The sequence below is a fragment of the Lepidochelys kempii genome, chromosome 11, assembly GCF_965140265.1.
Source record: "Lepidochelys kempii isolate rLepKem1 chromosome 11, rLepKem1.hap2, whole genome shotgun sequence".
Taxonomy (NCBI): domain Eukaryota; kingdom Metazoa; phylum Chordata; order Testudines; family Cheloniidae; genus Lepidochelys; species Lepidochelys kempii.
Window position 1 is genome coordinate 52,687,422 of NC_133266.1, and position 20,336 is coordinate 52,707,757.

At 46.2% G+C, this 20,336-nt stretch overlaps 1 protein-coding gene across 6 annotated transcripts in view; it reads left to right on the top strand.

Annotated features, from left to right (window-relative positions):
• The window catches only part of GLS (glutaminase), a 165,267-nt gene that overhangs the window by 45,066 nt on the left and 99,865 nt on the right, over nt 1–20,336 (top strand). For 2 of the 6 annotated variants that reach the window (XM_073306196.1, XM_073306199.1), the window contains exon 1: nt 15,473–15,866. The exons of 1 other annotated variant lie outside the window; for it this stretch is intronic. In XM_073306196.1, coding sequence (XP_073162297.1) covers nt 15,559–15,866 — 308 coding nt within the window. In that variant the 5' untranslated portion in view covers nt 15,473–15,558. Of the gene's footprint in view, nt 1–15,472; nt 15,867–16,111; nt 16,200–20,336 lie in introns of those variants that run through there. 3 more of the 6 variants (XM_073306200.1, XM_073306198.1, XM_073306202.1) reach the window with 3 other exon arrangements.

The following is a 20,336-nucleotide window of genomic DNA, read 5'->3' on the forward strand; positions in this document are numbered from 1 at the left end:
GTTCCGCGCCTTTTTTCTGTGCGGACGCCATACCAAGGCAAGCATGGAGGCCGCTCAGCTCACTTTGGCAATTAGGAGCACATTAAACACCACGCGCATTATCCAGCAGTATATGCAGCACCAGAACCTGGCAAAGCGATACCGGGCGAGGAGGCGACGTCAGCGCGGTCACGTGAGTGATCAGGACATGGACACAGATTTCTCGGAAAGCATGGGCCCTGCCAATGCATGCATCATGGTGCTAATGGGGCAGGTTCATGCTGTGGAACGCCGATTCTGGGCTCGGGAAACAAGCACAGACTGTGGGACCGCATAGTGTTGCAGGTCTGGGACGATTCCCAGTGGCTGCGAAACTTTCGCATGCATAAGGGCACTTTCATGGAACTTTGTGACTTGCTTTCCCCTGCCCTGAGGCGCATGAATACCAAGATGAGAGCAGAGCCTCACAGTTGAGAAGCGAGTGGCGATAACCCTGTGGAAGCTTGCAACGCCAGACAGCTACCGGTCAGTTGGGAATCAATTTGGAGTGGGCAAATCTACTGTGGGGGCTGCTGTGATACAAGTAGCCCATGCAATCAAAGATCTGCTGATATCAAGGGTAGTGACCCTGGGAAATGTGCAGGTCATAGTGGATGACTTTGCTGCAATGGGATTCCCTAACTGTGGTGGGGCTATAGACGGAACCCATATCCCTATCTTGGCACCGGAGCACCAAGCCGCCGAGTACATAAACCGCAAGGGATACTTTTCAATAGTGCTGCAAGCTCTGGTGGATCACAAGGGACGTTTCACCAACATCAACGTGGGATTGCCGGGAAAGGTGCATGATGCTCGCATCTTCAGGAACTCTGGTCTGTTTCAAAAGCTGCAGGAAGGGACTTTATTCCCAGACCAGAAAATAACTGTTGGGGATGTTGAAATGCCTATATGTATCCTTGGGGACCCAGCCTACCCCTTAATGCCATGGCTCATGAAGCCGTACACAGGCAGCCTGGACAGTAGTCAGGAGCTGTTCAACTACAGGCTGAGCAAGTGCAGAATGGTGGTAGAATGTGCATTTGGATGTTTAAAGGCGCGCTGGCGCAGTTTACTGACTTGCTTAGACCTCAGCGAAATCAATATTCCCACTGTTATTACTGCTTGCTGTGTGCTCCACAATATCTGTGAGAGTAGCGCGTGAGACGTTTATGGCGGGGTGGGAGGTTGAGGCAAATCGCCTGGCTGCTGGTTACGCGCAGCCAGACACCAGGGCGGTTAGAAGAGCACAGGAGGGCGCAGTACGCATCAGAGAAGCTTTGAAAACCAGTTTCATGACTGGCCAGGCTACGGTGTGACAGTTCTGTTTGTTTCTCCTTGATGAAACCCCCCGCCCCTTGGTTCACTCTACTTCCCTGTAAGCTAACCACCCTCCCCTCCTCCCTTTGATCACCCGCTTGCAGAGGCAATAAAGTCATTGTTGCTTCACATTCATGCATTCTTTATTCATTCATCACACAAATAGGGGGATGACTACCAAGGTAGCCCAGGAGGGGTGGTGGAGGAGGGAAGGAAAATGCCACACAGCACTTTAAGCACAGCACTTTAAAAGTTTACAACTTTAAAATTTATTGAATGACAGCCTTCTTTTTTTTGGGCAATCCTCTGTGGTGGAGTGGCTGGTTGGGCCGGAGGCCCCCCCACCGTGTTCTTGGGCGTCTGGTTGTGGAGGCTATGGAACTTGGGGAGGAGGGCGGTTGGTTACAGAGGGGCTGTAGTGGCAGTCTGTGCTCCAGCTGCCTTTGCTGCAGCTCAACCATACACTGGAGCATACTGGTTTGGTCCTGCAGCAGCCTCAGCATTGAATCCTGCCTCCTCTCATCACGCTGCCGCCACATTTGAGCTTCAGCCCTGTCTTCAGCCCGCCACTTACTCTCTTCAGCCCACCACTTACTCTCTTCAGCCCGCCACCTCTCCTCCCGGTCATTTTGTGCTTTCCTGCACTCTGACATTATTTGCCTCCACGCATTCGTCTGTGCTCTGTCAGTGTGGGAGGACAGCATGAGCTCGGAGAACATTTCATCGCGAGTGCGTTTTTTTTTCTTTCTAAGCTTCACTAGCCTCTGGGAAGGAGAAGATCCTGTGATCATTGAAACACATGCAGCTGGTGGAGAAAAAAAAAGGGACAGCGGTATTTAAAAAGACACATTTTATAAAACAGTGGCTACACTCTTTCAGGGTAAACCTTGCTGTTAACATTACAGATGTAAGCAGTGTCAGGATGAGCTCCACCCTGACATCTGGTGGTGAGGTGTGGCAAGTTGTGGAAAAGAACTTCAGGGGCCGATCTCATTTGCATAGGCACACCCACCACGCCTAGAATGAGACCATAGCTACCCAAATGGTCACTTTGGCTGCTGTGGGATCCCCAGTGTCTCTGTTATTGGGGCAGGAAGAATAAATTGTTATTACCCTGATTATGGGAACTGTGCTTGGAACTGTACGTGGCCTTTTGTTATGATGGAGGGATTCACCATCAACTAAGTAGCACTCGCTAGGCAAGGGTCATGGGTTCCAAAACTGTGTGAATGGAGAGAGGCTGGGGACAAGTATTAATACTTGGTGGCATGGGCCCTTTGGTGAGGGCCTTACATGCTAATTGCACTTCCTCCTCCCTCCACTGTGGAATATCAGAGCTAATTTTGATTTCATTAGAAGTCTAGTTATAGGCTGCTGAGCTCACTTTGGGCTGACAGTGCACCAGCACTGGGCTCCCTATTATAAGCTGAATTCACTTAAGAGCTGAAATCACTGAGTGTTGTGTTAAGTAGTGGGGGAGCCTGAGATATATTGTGGAGCAGTTTGCGGGACGGCTGGTGAAGCAGTTCGACGCGGCGCAGTGTGTGGATGGCAGGAGCTGCTTGTGGGCCGTGGAGCTGAGTGAAGGAGTTCGTGGGGCGGCTGGTGGAGCGGAGCGGAGCGGAGCGCAGCTGAGCGAAAGAGTTCGTGGGGCGGCTGGCGGAGCGGAGCGCAGCTGAGCGAAGGAGTTTGTGGGGCGGCTGGCGGAGTGGAGCGCCGCTAGGGAGCTATGGGACGATCAGCTTCAGATCACGTAAGGTGCCTCTTACCCCTGTCCCATTTCACCCAGGTTGGGAGGTAAAGCTCCGCAGATAAACTTTCGAACTCTGGGGCTGCCCTGACCAGGGACAGAGACTTTTGGGGCATTGGACTTTTGGGACTTTGGGTGATTTGGGGTTGCTGGACTCAAGAACCAAAGGGAAAAGGGCATGCCCCAATTTGCCTGGGGTGGGTTTTTTTTTGCTCATGGGTTGTGTTATGAATCCTGTTGGTGGTGTTTCCCCAACATAATGCCACATTGTTTCTCTCTGTTATTAAAAGACTTTTGCTACACTCAGACTATGTGCTTGCGAGAGGGGAAGTATTGCCTCTTGGAGGCGCCCAGCGGGGGTGGTATATATTTGTCCCAGGTCACTGGGTGGGGGCTCGAGCCGGTTTGCATTGTGTTATTGGAATGGAACCCCTAGATATTGAACCCGGCCCTTGTTGCTGCCAACTCTGACGGGCAGAAGGGTTACACATACATAGCACATGTGCTTTCGTTACAAGGTCGCATTTTGCCTCCTCCCACCGCGTGACTACCCCCTCACCCTTCCCCCGTCCCTGTGGCTAACAGTGGGGAACATTTCTGTTTAGCCTCAGGCAAACAGCCCAGCAGGAATGGGCTCCTCTGAGTGTCCCCTGAAGAAAAGCACTCTATTTCAACCAGGTGACCATGAATTATATCTCACTCTCCTGAGGATAACACAGAGAGATAAAGAACAGATGTTGTTTGAATGCCAGCAAACATACACTGCAATGCTTTGTTCTACAATGATTCCCGAGTACGTGTTACTGGCCTGGAGTGGTGAAGTGTCCTCCCATGAAGGACGCAATAAGGCTGCCCTCCCCAGAAACCTTTTGCAAAGGCTTTAGGACTACATCTAGGAGAACCGCAAATGCCAGGGCAAAGTAATCCTTTCACATGCTTGCTTTTAAACCATGTATAGTATTTTAAAAGGTACACTCACCAGAGGTCCCTTCTCCACCTGCTGGGTCCAGGAGGCAGCCTTGGGTGGGTTCGGGGGGTACTGGCTCCAGGTCTAGGGTGAGAAACAGTTCCTGGCTGTCGGGAAAACCGGTTTCTCCGCTTGCTTGCTGTGAGCTATCTACAACCTCCTCCTCATCATCATCTTCTTCGTCCCCAAAACCTGCTTCCGTATTGCCTCCATCTCCATTGAAGGAGTCAAACAACACGGCTGGGGTAGTGGTGGCTGAACCCCCTAAAATGGCATGCAGCTCATCATAGAAGCGGCATGTTTGGGGCTCTGACCCAGAGCGGCTGTTCGCCTCTCTGGTTTTCTGGTAGGCTTGCCTCAGCTCCTTCAGTTTCACGCGGCACTGCTTCGGGTCCCTGTTATGGCCTCTGTCCTTCATGTCCTGGGAGATTTTCACAAAGGTTTTGGCATTTTGAAAACTGGAACGGAGTTCTGATAGCACGGATTCCTCTCCCCAAACAGCGATCAGATCCCGTACCTCCCGTTCGGTCCATGCTGGAGCTCTTTTGCGATTCTGGGACTCCATCATGGTCACCTGTGCTGATGAGCTCTGCATGGTCACCTGCAGCTTGCCACGCTGGCCAAACAGGAAATGAGATTCAAAAGTTCGCGGTTCTTTTCCTGTCTACCTGGCCAGTGCATCTGAGTTGAGAGTGCTGTCCAGAGCGGTCACAATGGAGCACTCTGGGATAGCTCCCAGAGGCCAATACCATCGAATTGTGTCCACAGTACCCCAAATTCGAGCCGGCAACGTCGATTTAAGCGCTAATCCACTTGTCAGGGGTGGAGTAAGGAAATCGATTTTAAGAGCCCTTTAAGTCGAAATAAAGGGCTTCATCATGTGGACGGGTGCAGGTTTACATCGATTTAACGCTCCTAAATTCGACCTAAAGTCCTAGTGTAGACCAGGGCTCTGATCTGAACAGAAAACAATATTCAGAGGAATGATTAAATGTTTCTGGGAGAACCTATTCCAAACTATTATATACTGCAACATCTCACTTTCTTTCACACATATAGTAAAGGAAGTGATGATGTAGACAAGTCTTTCAACCTCATTTGCTGTTCAGCAGCTGGTTTGCAAAAGAGTGCAGCTGCCACAAAGAGACGTCACCTTGACAATAGAAATCAATGGGGAATTTTGTCAGTGTCTATAGGACCGTATACACGTTTAGCCCTGGTCTACACTAGAGGTGGGATTGAGCTAAGTTATGCAACTTCAGCTACGTGAATAACATAGCTGAAGTCGACCTACTTAGATCGACTTACCGTGGTGTCTTCACGGCGGTGAGTCGACTGCTGCCGCTCCCCTGTCGACTCCGCCTGCGCCTCTTGTGGAGCTGGCATACAGGAGTCGACAGGAGAGTGCTTGGGCGGGAGGGGGAGGGGGTCGATTACTAGACTAGACACGATAAATCGATCCCTGCTGGATTGATCGCTGCCCGCTGATCTGGCGGGTAGTGTAGACATACCCTTAATGATCAAATGCACATACTGGAAATGTTATCCATGACTGCGACCTTGAAGTGGGCGATCCTGTGGAGAGAATGCAAAAGGGTATAATGCCTCTCTTTCTGAGATATGTCTTGCCTATAGTTAGAATGGTTTAAACAACGGAAAGCTTTTTGATGCTCCTTTCGGGAGCAGAATAACAATGGACAGGAGAATTTCATAGCAGTTGAAATGCCAGTTGACTGGGGAGAAGATAAAGAGCAGGTGAGGCCTTGGTCAGGAGCTTGAGCTGCTGCTGAGGGGTGATAGAGATGGTTAAGATAATCTAGAAAGTTCAAACTTTCCACTATAGAAAAGTGTAAAAGAAAAAGAACAATATACCAGAAGAAGCAATGGCCTGTCCAGAAGTGAGAATTTGAGGGTCAGATTCTGCTCTGTTAGAGCAGAGAAAATCCAGAGCTGCTCCACTGAAGCCAGTTACAGGACTCTGGGTTTATACTGATGTAACCAAAATCAGAATCTGGCTCTGGCTTTCTTGGCCTAATGGAACTGAAATGGCCCTGGAGTTTGCCAGAGACTGAAGAATTTACCCTAACCTTGAAACTAATATACTCATTGGGTATCTTTGAAACGCTGAAACTGTTTCTTGCCTACCAAACATCACAGAGAGTGGGACTCAATAATTGGTTACAGGGAGTATACTGGGTAATTTTAATAAAAACATTAGAATTGAAACTGCTTTGCATTGTTTTATATGAACTAACCTTAGGGCTACATTATACATCTCTAGTGATATTTTAAATGTGTCTGTCTAGTAATGGGTGAGACCACAGAGGCCTATTTTATAGGCACAGTTTGTCAGGCTAAAACAAGTTTAAATTTGCTTCCAAAAAACTTATATTTTATTTGCAGAGTAACTGGTGTTGATGTGAGTGAGAGTTGTAAGCAATGAGCAAAGATTGTTCTGTTGTTTTGTGTGCTTTGATCATCTAAAACTTTAGGCATATACACAAACAATTTGTTTTATGTAGTCCTATGGGTGCACTTTGCTATAACAAGGCAAGTAAAACTCCCATTTGAAAGGGGAAGAATAAAATATCAATACCTTATAATAAGGCATTTGTAAGAAATGTTCCTAGAAAGGTTTCAGAGTAACAGCCGTGTTAGTCTGTATTCGCAAAAAGAAAAGGAGTACTTGTGGCACCTTAGAGACTAACCAATTTATTTGAGCATGAGCTTTCGTGAGCTGTAGCTAAGGTGCCACAAGTACTCCTTTTCTTTTTGTTCCTAGAAAGGTCACCTTAACCCAGAACTACCCCCTTCTCCTCCACCCCGACTCAGTGGGACAGCTGAGCATGCCCAAGTCAGGACAGACTGATGAGAAATAGGGTAGACTCACCCCAAACTGTCTCTCTAGTTATTTTATCATTAGATTATACCAAGCCAGTGACAAAAGTGAACTTTTGTATCACCACCCTGGTTAACAAGAAGTCAAAAATGCAGTCTCCTTCAACATTCCAACACTGGACTTTATGGTGAGTGGTTACTGAAAACCAATTTAATCAGAGATAGTGTCCTTCCAATACTAAGGGATCAGCTAATTAGCCAGGTGAAGATATAATTCAGATCTTACCCAATAACCATGCTGATGCCAATCCATTAGTAGCTAAAAACTAAAGGTTTAAAAAATATAATAAAGAAATAAAAGGGAGTTATTGAATCATTAAATGATCATATACATACAAATTATTTTCACTGTTCATAGATCAGGATTACAGCTGTAATAGAATACACTGGTAGCTTACAAAATTCTCTCTGGAATCACCAAACAGATTGGGGGTCATCACTCCTTGTTTAGAACTTCCTTGTTAGAAGTCCAGTCCACAGAAATGAAGCAGGAAATGAAGACAAACTAGAGATGTCTTTATATATCCTCTGCCATGTGCTTGGAATTTTACTGTGCGAAACAAAGCCCATAACCCGTTTATGGAAAATTACTGGCCCAAGATGGAGTCCAGGGTCATATGAGCATATCACATGTCCTTACATGGTTTGCTGACTTACAGGGGTTGGCCATTGGCCCCTCAGTGTCTCAGGCACGCTGAGAGAGAACTATCTGGGCAGGATGAGTTTCTTCTATGGACCTTTGTTAGAGTGAAGTGTTTTTAATGGGCCATCAACACAGAGCTGTCTAGTCTAGGTGGTAATTGTCTTCTCTTTTCCCCCAAAAAGAAGTTAGGTGTGATAGGCTTAAATGTTGTTTGTCCAATCCCATTATCTTCAAGACAAACACAAAAAAAAGAGAAAAAAGAATAGCAAACATAGCACATGCAGCATCTCTTTCTGGGGCTGACTACTTGCAACCTCACTGCAAGAGAAACACAGGTACAGCACGTGGTCTGATTAGCCACTCCAAGACCTGACAAACTTGTTCAAGCATTGGGCTGTTTAGGCCACTGCTTTTTATCTGCCTCTCTGGTCATAGCTCACAGCACTCTTAGAAAACATGCAGTCATGGCTAGCTGAGCCAGACTCTTATTAAACAAAAGGCAAAATGAGAAAGATAAATAGTAAGATGGGGAAGGGAAAGGACACATCAGGGAGGGGATGACAAAAGGAATGCAATTCTTACATTTCAGGTATTGTGCAATACTTAGCTGAAGCCAGTGGAGGTGGTGATGTCATCTGTTCTCTGACCCTGTCTCAGGGCTGGCCAGGATACTGAAGGTCTACTGCTGTCAAGGTGGATTGTGGTGTTTCAGCCATGATGGGCTTCTTGGGATTCTTTAAATTCACATGTCCTCCGGTGCTTTGTTTCCCTTCCAAAGAGTCTTTTAAGGACCCCCAAAAGGGGGTGATAGATAGAATAGTACATCCTGTGATTATTTTGCCTATTAATTAGACCTAATTTCTGACCCACCATTAATTTCCCATTATTTTCTCCTTTTGTTTACCATTCATCATATCAACACAGTCCTTGGGCATTATCACTAGACCTTTTTGTTAGCTTTAATTCAGTCTGTCTCCCTTTTGTACCTTTTCCTAAACAATTCTATATAATAGTCTGAGCTGGACTTTTGATACCTTGGACAACTTAGCATATAGGCCTCTGAACAACAGTCCTGTCACAAACTCCAGATTGCTTTGTCTTGAATTTTGATTTGAAATCGACAGACATTGGGAATTTTTATTCTTCTCTCAGTCAGTAGTTTCTGAAAAATACATATTCATTTGTAGTTGAAAGCCCATGCTGTTGCTTGAGTATTTCATAAAGGCATCTGAGTTTAAAAAAGGAAGAAGCTGAAAATGGCTGACAGTTTAAGAAATTGGATGGTAACAGACTGCAACTCCCAATGATGATTGAACCTGGTGATATCCTGAACATAAAGAGCCCACAACCAGTGGTTAGCTGTTTCCATCTCTTCAGACATAACAGGCTTCAGATTCCCATACAGAGTAATCCTGGACTCTAATTTCATAGATTCAATATAAACAAAATACTGTACTTAAGAATATCAGAACATAAGAACAGCCATACTGGGTCAGACCAAAGTCCATCTAGCGCAGTATCCTGTCTTCTGACAGTGGCCAATGCCAGGAGCTTCAGAGGAAATGAACAGACCAGGTAATTGTGATGTTGCACCCCATAATGATTTATAGAAATATGCTTATGAATGTAAATAACTGGACATAACTGGAATATGTTTTATGCTACATATGCCATGTAACATATCTTTGCAAAGGTTATGTTCTACTGCATGTATTCATCCTATTCATATGCATGTATCATTTTTATATCTGAAGTTATGAGCATTGGCTCTGTGCTTGTATTTAAAGTGTGTGCTGTAGAAAGCACCTAAGCCAAATTTGATCAACATAGTGTGAGGGGGTTATTCAAGTAAATGGAAGTAATTGGCGAACAATGGATCTTGATAAGACGCCAGTCCACATCTGAGCTTTCCTGGGAACGTTCCTGTAAAGAACTAAGTCATTCATGGACGTGTGACTTGCCTATTCCACCATGATTTCAACAATTTCCATCCCACCATCAACCTCAGCCTGGTCCAGTCCACACAAGAGATCCACTTCCTGGACACTACAGTGCTAATAAACAATGGTCACATAAACACCACCCTATACTGGAAACCTACTGACCGCTATTCCTACCTACATGCCTCCAGCTTTCACCCTGACCACACCACACGATCCATCGTCTACAGCCAAGCTCTGCGATACAACCGCATTTGCTCCAACCCCTCAGACAGAGACAAACACCTACAAGATCTCTATCAAGCATTCTTACAACTACAATACCCACCTGCGGAAGTGAAGAAACAGATTGACAGAGCCAGAAGAGTTCCCAGAAGTCACCTACTACAGGACAGGCCTAACGAAGAAAATAACAGAACGCCACTAGCCGTCACCTTCAGCCCCCAACTAAAACCCCTCCAACGCATTATTAAGGATCTACAACCTATCCTGAAGGATGAACCAACACTCTCACAAATCTTGGGAGACAGGCCAGTCCTTGCCTACAGACAGACCCCCAACCTGAAGCAAATACTCACCAACAACCACATACCACACAACAGAACCACTAACCCAGGAACCTATCCTTGCAACAAAGCCCGTTGCCAACTGTGCCCACATATCTATTCAGGGGACACCATCACAGGGCCTAATAACATCAGCCACACTATCAGAGGCTCGTTCATCTGCACATCCACCAATGTGATATATGCCATCATGTGCCAGCAGTGCCCCTCTGCCATGTACATTGGTCAAACTGGACAGTCTCTACGTAAAAGAATAAATGGACACAAATCAGATGTCAAGAATTATAACATTCATAAACCAGTCGGAGAACACTTCAATCTCTCTGGTCACGCAATCACAGACATGAAGGTCGCTATCTTACAACAAAAAAACTTCAAATCCAGACTCCAGCGAGAAACTGCTGAATTGGAATTCATTTGCAAATTGGATACTATTAATTTAGGCTTAAATAGAGACTGGGAGTGGCTAAGTCATTATGCAAGGTAGCCTATTTCCCCTTGTTTTTTTCTACCCCCCCACCCCCCCGTTCCCCGAACGTGTGGACGTTCTGGTTAAACTTGGATTTATGCTGGAAATGGCCCACCTTGATTATCATGCACATTGTAAGGAGAGTGGTCAGTTTGGATGAGCTATTGCCAGCAGGAGAGTGAGTTTGTGTGTGGGGGGGGGGGTGAGAAAACCTGGATTTGTTCTGGAAATGGCCCACCTTGATTATCATGCACATTGTAGGAATAGTGGTCACTTTGGATAAGCTATTACCAGCAGGAGAGTGAGTTTTTGTGTGTGTGTTTTTTTGAAAAAAAAAAAAAAGGGGGGTGGGGGGGGTGAGAAAATCTGTGTTTGTGCTGGAAATGGCCCATCTTGATTTTCATACACATTGTGAGGAGAGTGGTCACTTTGGATAAGCTATTACCAGCAGGAGAGTGAGTTTGTGTGTGTGGTTTTTGGAGGGGGTGGGGGGGTGAGAAAACCTGGATTTGTGCTGGAAATGGCCCACCTTGATTATTATACAAATTTTAAAGAGAGTGGTCACTTTGGATGGGTTATTACCAGCAGGAGAGTGAGTTTGTGTGTGGGGGGGCGGAGGGTGAGAAAACCTGGATTTGTGCTGGAAATGGCCCAACCTGATGATCACTTTAGATAAGCTATTACCAGCAGGAGAGTGGGGTGGGAGGAGGTATTGTTTCATGGTTTCTGTGTATATAATGTCTTCTGCAGTTTCCACAGTATGCATCCGATGAAGTGAGCTGTAGCTCACGAAAGCTCATGCTCAAATAAATTGGTTAGTCTCTAAGGTGCCACAAGTACTCCTTTTCTTTTGACTTGCCTATGTGACTCCAAAACTCCATCTTGTAGAGGGGATTCTACACAGGGGGAGGGAGGGGTTTAGACCCACAAGGATAAACTATATAAAGCCTTGGGAGACCCCTCCATTTTGTCTTCAGCTGGCTCAAGAGGTAGCCTCTCCACCTCCAAAAGATACCTGAAAGAAACTGGAACAAAGGACAATAACCGCAGAGGTGTGAGTGATTGCTGGACCCAGACTAGAAGGAGGCTAGTCTATAAAAGAAGCTTACTGGAACATCTCTGAGGGTGAGATTTCATCTGTAATCACTTTCTTACTGTATTAAGCTTAGATTTGCATGTTTTATTTTATTTTGCTGGTAATTCACTTTGTTCTATCTGTTATTACTTGGAACCACTTAAATCCTACTTTTTGTATTTAATAAAATCACTTTTTACTTATTAACTAACCCAGAGTGTGTATTAATACCTGGGGTGGCGGCAAACAGCTGTGCATATCTCTCTATCAGTGTTATAGAGGGCGAAAAATTTATGCGTTTACCCTGTATAAGCTTTATACAGGGTAAAAGGGATTTATTTGGGGTTTGGACCCCAGTGGGAGTTGGGTATCTGAGTACTGGAAACAGGAACATTTCTTAAGCTGTTTTCAGTTTAGCCTGCAGCTTTTGGGAGACATGGTTCAGACCTGGGGCTGTGTTTGTAGGAGGTGAGCGTGTCTGGCTCAAACCAGGCAGGGCACTGAAGCCCCAAGCTGCCAGGGAAAATGGGCTTAGAGGTAGTCTCAGCACATCAGCTGGCAGTTCCCAAGGCGTTTCTGTGATCCAACCCATCACAGTAATCATCAAGTGATCCATCCCGTCACCCTTTCCCAGCTTCTGGCAAACAGAGGCTAGGGACACCATCCCTGCCCATCCTGGCTAATAGCCATGGATGGACCTATCCTCCATGAATTTATCTAATTCTTTTTTGAACCCTGTTATGGTCTTGGCCTGCACAACAAACTTAACTAAGTACAGTGACTACATGCTATTTTTGTATTGCTATTTACTGATACTTCCACAATGCAGTGTCTGGTATATTTAGCCATTTGGGTTTATATCAGAGGCGGGCAAACTATGGCCCGCGGGACCCTCCTGCCCGGCCCCTGAGCTCAGCTAGCACCTGGCCCCTCCCCCGCTGTCTCCCCCTCCCCTCTGCACCTCAGCTCACTGCGCTGCCGGTGCAATGGTGTGGGCGGCGCAACTGCAGAGCCCGGCCTGACCCGGTGCTGTGTGCTGCACAGTGGCGGGGCTGGCTCCTGCCGGGTGGCGCAGCCGTAGCGCTGCCAGCCACCGGTGCTCCAGGCAGCACAGTCGGGGGGCAGGGGGGGTTGGATAGAGGGTAGGGGAATTTGAGGGGCTGTGGGCAGGGGGCGGGGCGGTCAGACAGTGGGGAACAGGGGGGTTGAATGGGTGCATGGATTCCGGGGGGGGCAGTCAGGAATGAGAGGAGGGGTTGGATGGGGTGGCAGGGGGCAGTCAGGGGCAGGCGGTCCAGAGGGGGACAGGGAGCAGGAGGCGGTGGATGGGGCAGGAGTCGTGGAGGGGGCCATCAGGGGACAGGGAGCATGGGGGGTTGGATGGCGTAGGAGTCCCGGGGGGCCATCGGGGGCGAGAAGCAGGTGGGGTTGGATAGGGGTCAGGGGCTGGGCCATACCTAGCTGTTTGGGGAGGCACAGCCTCCCTTAACCAGCCCTCCATACAATTTTGGAAACCCGATGTGGCCCTCAGGCCAAAAAGTTTGCCCACCCCTGGTTTATATACACACCTGGTGACTTCTGTGTAATTACACCTGCTTATACCAGGTCTGAATCTGGATTTTTATGTCCATAAATTTAGAAAAAGTATAACTCCTATTATAACCCATTTACTATTAAAAATAAATTCAGAGCTGGTTTAGCATGCAGGAGGATAAAAGTTGTGCTTCAAATAGAATAGATTTTAAGGATGACAGACCAAACATATGCCTGTAGAGATGCAAAGAACTTTACCACTGAGTCTGTAGCTACTATAACTGGATTATTAACCACTTCCTGTACTACTGTTTTCCTTTTAATCAATCTTAATATTTTCATAGAAATTCCTGTATTATGTATATGATCACAGTAAGTATCTAGAAAAAGGCTTACTGAAAAGCACTGAAACCTAATTGAATAATTAAATTAGGTCGTTGACAAAAAATTAGTCCAAAGGCACTCAGTATGTTGTTCTGGTACCATGGTGAGTCTGTAATCCATGTCAATCTATTTGCCAACTATTTTGTCTTCTCTCCTCCATTAGGGGGCAGTACAGTTGATATTTCATGGAGTCATTTGTACCCATGAAGAAAAGGAGTACTTGTGGCACCTTAGAGACTAACCAATTTATTTGAGCATAAGCTTTCGTGAGCTACAGCTCACTTCATCGGATGCATTCAGTGGAAAATACAGTGGGGAGATTTATATACACAGAGAACATGAAACAATGGGTGTTACCATACAGACTGTAAGGAGAGTGATCACTTAAGATGAGCTAATACCAGCAGGAGGGTGGGGGGTGAGAAAACCTTTTGCAGTGAAAATCAAGGTGGGCCATTTCCAGCGGTTGACAAGAACGTCTGAGGAACAGTGGGGGGGTGGGGGGTGGGGGGGAATAAACATAGGGAAATAGTTTTACTTTGTGTAATGACCCATCCACTCCCAGTCTCTATTCAAGCCTAAGCTAATTGTATCCAGTTTGCAAATTCATTCCAATTCAGGAGTCTCTCGTTGGAGTCTGTTTTTGAAGCCTTTTTGTTGAAGAACTGTTACTTTTAGGTCTCTAACCGAGTGACCAGAGAGATTGAAGTGTTCTCCGACTGGTTTCTGAATGTTATAATTCTTGACGTCTGATTTGTGTCCATTTATTCTTTTACGTAGAGACTGTCCAGTTTGACCAACTCCCCCCCCCCCCCCCGCTGGTATTAGCTCATCTTAAGTGATCACTCTCCTTACAGTGTGTATGGTAACACCCACTGTTTCATGTTCTCTATGTATATAAATCTCCCCACTATATTTTCCACTGAATGCATCAAATCAAGTGAGCTGTAGCTCACGAAAGCTTATGCTCAAATAAATTGGTTAGTCTCTAAGGTGCCACAAGTACTCCTTTTCTTTTTGCAAATACAGACTAACAGGGCTGCTACTCTGAAACCTGTCATTTGTACCCATGGTAACTTCCATGTGACATTACATAACTCCCTGCTACTTCTAGCGGAGAGAAGCTTCTTGCTTGGCCTTGGCTAAGATCAAGCGTCGTATCCATTTCTAACACGTCGTAAAAGAAACCGGAATAGAAAGTGCTGCAACCAATGTTAGCAGAAAGCCATTAACTCTTTTTATTTCCTCTTCGGTTTACAATGGAAACCTTCCCCCTCTCTTACTGTAAACTTTCCTACGCTGAGCTCTTTGGGGGTGGAAAGGAAGAAGGCTGATTTAGGTGGTAAAGTTTTTGCTATAGAAGCTTTCTGTAGCTCTGCTCTCCCTGGTGCTGCAGCAGCTATCGTTCCAGCTCTGCCCCTCCAAGAAAGGTCTCAAGGCCTGAGTTTTTATGGGTATTTGTGCAGAGGAGAGGCGCTCAGCTCTCCCACCCGTTTCACCCTTCAGCTGTCTGTGAAGGCCCATCTCCCTCCCGGGGCGGGGAATGGACTGCGCTGTAGCGCTCACGAGGGGGCGAGGGCGGCTGTGAACAGGAGCGGCGGGGCTCGGTAGGGCCCGTCCCCACGCTGCCCCCGCGGCGCTACCCTCCCCGCAGCCGGCAGCCCCCGCCCGCCACCCTCCGCGCTCTGAGGGAGGCTCCTGCCACACCCCTCTTCCTACTCCCCAGCCGGGCCCGGCCGCTCCCCGCCCCCCCCAGGCTCCGCCGTTGACTTCAACGGAGCAACCTCAGACACCAAGTGCGCCACAGCTTCGCGTCCGCTCTCTGAGGGGGCGGGGCGGATTGTGAGTGGCGTCTCCAGCGGCCAATGGGCTGGCAAAGCGCCTGACAGCTAGGCGGCGGGAGCCAACAGGCGCGGGGCGGGGCGAGCGCGGGCGCCTCCGAGCGGGCTCGCGGGCGGCCGGAGCGTAGCACTCGGCGGAGGCAAGCGAGGCGGGAGGATGCGGCTCTGGAGCTCTGCGCTGTTCCGGGAGCTGCTGCGGCTCAGCCAGCCCGGTGGGGCCGGAGGCTCCGCGATCAGGCGACCGCCAGCCCCTTTCGCTGCGGCCGCCTGGGGCGCCGGCTCGCTCCCCAGCCCCGGGCGGCTGCCGCCGCCGCCCCCCGCCCGCAGCGTCTGCACCCGCTCGGAGGGGGCCCTGCAGGAGCCGGGCAAGGGGCCGCCGCTCTCCGCCAGGGCGCCGCCCGCCGACACCGGCAACAACAACAACCACAACGGCGGCCAGGAGCTCGCGGGAGGCGGCGGGGACAAGTGAGTCTCTGGGGCGGGAGGCGGGGGCTGGCGGGCGGCGCCGGGCCGGGGCGCTGGCCACGCGGGGAGATGCCGCTGGCGGCGGGCCGTGCCTGCGCTGGGCGGCGGGCCCCGTCTTGGGCGCGGAGCAGAGCGGGGTCACCGCTCGCGGGCCCGGCAGAGAATGAAACAACATTCACTTAAACACTTTTTTACCATCTTCTTTGTGTATTGACTCCTGTGCGCATCTCTCTCTCTCCCTCAAGGGCGGAAGCAGATAAATGCTGCAGACACGCCGAAAGAAATCTTGCAGTGTCCATCAATATCAAGGAAAAAAATCTCAAAATAGTGCTGGTACAGGCTTCTATTCTGAATGTCTGGTGTAAATTTATTTAATTCTAGTATTAAAATAAGATATTTTTAATGGATCTTTCTGTACTGAAGTGCAGTGGATTGCATCAGCAAATTTCATCAGGATTCAGCAGATTATGAACATGCCATTTTTAATGGCCTATAAATTATCGGCTGTAATCCGAATGGGGGGAATGTCAGAATCCCTAGTCTGGGGGAAATAGTTGCTGCTATAAACTGGAGACCAGTGATAGTCTTGAACATATTGCCTGCTTGAAGACAGTTGGATATTTTTCTGTAAAAAGCACTGTAGTGCTGTTGAGCAGGAAATACCTACATTTCAGTTCAGATAAGACCATAGTAGTAATGCTTTTTTGTTAGAATGGTATTTTGTGTGAACAAAAGTACTAGAAGTAAAGTTATGTACCTCTTGTGCTAATTATTAAAGGTAACCTCAGTACTGTCAAGTACAGTATGGTCAGTTCTCTAATGGTGTTCTCAATTACACTGCTATATTGGGTGATTTTTAGCAGTTAACCATTAGATTATCTGATCTCCAACCTATAATTAATAGAGGTAGAATTAATGTGAATGTTGGTTATAGATGTTTACATTGATTCCCATGGTGTATGGCTAGAGGAGTAGGTAGGTGGATTGATTGGAATGTGTGTGTTGGTCTCATGGTCCTATGAGGGTGGGGAGTTGAAAACGACAGAGAGCAGCCAAAAGCTGATTTCATTAAACTCATTCTCATATCTGAGAGGGCTTAACATTTATCGCTCACTGAGCTAAACTTATTAGCTAGGAAAGGGTTCAAACCACAAAGGGGAGTGGGACTTTCATTATTAAGGTCTAGGGAACAACACATTCATTTAAAAACTTGAGCACCTCACAAATGCTCTGACTGCTGGGAAAAGAAAAGATGCTAAAATGTCTATCTGAAGGACTCCATCTTTCATATCGGCCTTTAGCTCAGGGGTGGGCAAACGTTTTGGCCTGGGGGCCAAATCGGATTTCCAAAACTGTATGGAGGGCTGGTTAGGGGAGGCTGTGTCTCCCCACACAGCCAGGTGTGGCCCGGCCCCCGCCTCCTATCCGACCCCTTCTGCTTCCCACCCTGATGGCCCCCTGGGACTTCTGCCCCATCCACCACCCCCGGACCCTCCACCCCTGACTGCCCCCCGCCGTCCCATCCAACCCCCCACCCCCGGACCCTTGCCCCCATTCAACCCCCCTGTTCCCTGCCCTCGGACCGCCAGATCCCTATCCACACCCCTGACCACCACCCCAATTCCCCCGCACTCTATCCAAGCCCCCCTGCCCCCTTATCGTGCTGCCTGGAGCACTGGTGGCTGGCGGCGCTACAGCCGCACTGCCAAGAGCACCGGGTAAGGCTCTGTGTGTTGCTTCTCTCTTTCTCCTCAGGCTTTAGCTTATGTGAGGGCAGGTCATCCCCAGTACTGGGTGTATGAAATTTGTGCTAAATTAAACTCCTATTATTCTTATGCACACAATGTGTATGCATAGTATATTTTGTGCACAGGCAAAGTTTGCTATTTGGGTATAGTTTCATGAATGATTGTAAATATAAATTAATAATGTAACATTAATTTCCATGAAAAGAAAAGGGGTACTTGTGGCACCTTAGAGACTAACAAATTTATTTGAGCATAAGCTTTCGTGAGCTACAGCTCTCTTCATCGGATGCATCCGATGAAGTGAGGTGTAGCTCACGAAAGCTTATGCTCAGATAAATTTGTTAGTCTCTAAGGTGCCACAAGTACCCCTTTTCTTTTTGCGAATACAGACAAACACGGCTGCTACTCTGAAACCTGTCATTAATTTCCATGGTGGTTCTAAATGCAGTTCATAGAATTATTGAACTTTAATGTCAAGATAATATTTCATATTTCAGTGAGAGAAACGTACGCTGTATGGTTACGGATGCAGAAAGGGCAGCATCCTAACTCCCTAATTTGAATTCTTATTCATTCTTGTTGGTAGATTAATTCCAAAGTAGTTATATTATTTTACAGACTTCACCTGTATAACCTATATCAATGCAGTGCAATTTACTAGTGCAAATTGTAAATAATAAAATGTCTAATCACTTTGATATGACTTAAAAAAAAAACCTGTTTGATCACACGTGGGGCTAAAAAATCACAAGCCACATTTTAAAAATCATTCTCATTGTGTTCTTTGAAGCATGGATGTATCTAATAGTCAGTACTTACTTCAAGCTTTAGTGCTTAATGCACAGAGAGTAGTTTCTTAGAATGGCCAGAATTCAAGACAATTACGCAGTGATTTATAAATAAATAACCAGTTTCCAAATACTCTTTTTCCAGCTGAGCAGGCAGTGCTGGAATTATCACAACTTTTCAGCCAAACTGCTCAGTGCTGGATGCTTCTAGTTGGGAATTTCTTAATGCATGATTTCAGAAGATTGATCTATTGCACAAGCATCACAGGCATACCAAGCTCGGCTTTAAATATTTCTATATATAAATAAGCAAAGAATGAGAAATTAAAAAAAAAAAAAAAGGGGGTTAACTGTTCCATAAAAATTTGTTGAGCCCCAACATATGTAAAGTTTCAGAGTAGCAGCCGTGTTAGTCTGTATTCGCAAAAAGAAAAGAAGTATTTGTGGCATCTTAGAGACGAACAAGGTTTTAGGTAATGTTTATATAGAATGTAGCTCTGTGTAAAGTGCAATATAGAAAATTTTTGTGTGTGTATAATACAAACAATTGTCTCCTGCTCTGATTCTCTTACATGCTGCCTTGGTTGTTTTGAGGATGTGGGCTGAGGTACTGCTAGTCTGTGGATCCCACCAGTCTTTTTTAAGTTATCTGCCTGTTACTGAAAAGATAGCAAACTTTTCTTTTTCTTTCCTCATAAAATAAGATCAAGGGGACATTTAATGAAACTAAAGATGACAAATCAAAAACATAAAGAGATGTGTTTTTTCATACAACACAGCTTGTGGCACTCACTGCTGTACAGTAACGGAGGTGAATAGCTTAGTGGGGTTCAGAAAGAGATTAGGTGCCTACATGGATAACGAGAAAATCCAGAGTTGTTATAGTAGCTATTTAAAACAAATAGTAGTACCCACTGTAGGAGGCAGGACGCTGGACGAGGTGGACCAATTATCTGATCCAGTATAGAACTTTGTTTTACTGAATGGCTCCAGGGTCTGCCTTTACTGCTGCTCATGATTTTGAAATGCACAGCCTTCTGCTCCTGTCAGCTAGTTAGTTCTGTAGCTCAAGTGGGAAAAGTTTGTGGTGCAGTGCTGAAGGTTTAGAATAAGTATGTATGAAGCCTATGTATGAAATTACATATTAACCTTTCTTTTCATGATTTTTTTTTTATTTAGGCCAAGCACTTGAAAGTTTAAAAAATGCCAAATTTATAAGTACCTGCTCAACTTTAATTCTTCCCTTTTGTGCATATATATATATATATATATATATATATATGTATGTATATGTGTATATGTATGTATGTATGTTATGGTAGTCTGATTACTCGATCATATTATTTGTTTTCCACACGATCCTTGTCTCATTCAGTTCACAGGATGGATGCACAAGGGGGCAAAATTAAGGTTGAACAACTGTAAATTTGACGTATTGTAACTTTAGAGTAGTTGACTTTGCAATCTTAATAACTTTGAAATGTAGTTTTTTGTGTATTATATATAATTTTCAATCAAATATCTTTGTACACCAGAAATGGGGGGTACTTCTTTCAGAAATAGAGAAGTTCTGTCATGTTAGAAACATACATAGTTTCTCTGCTTGTTAATTTGTAATTTTTTTCCTGTGATAGACTGAGTGATACTTCTTTTTAGGATTTTGTGTAAATTCCTATTTATAAAATCAGAAAAAATATTTGTGGGAGAAGTGTAGATTTGAGACAACTGGGCTGCATATGAAACAGCTGTAAAATAATTTTTTTAAAATGTCATATTTTTAGGGTACAAGAATCTGCAGAAGTTGTCATGGCTGTTTTAGTCATTCAGTCTACGTCATGGGCCAAAAGCAGTATTTCCAGAACTTCTGTACTTGGCTGTGTCTAGCCTGAATGTACTGAGATGTTTCCTTGAATTCTATTTTCAGCATAATGCAC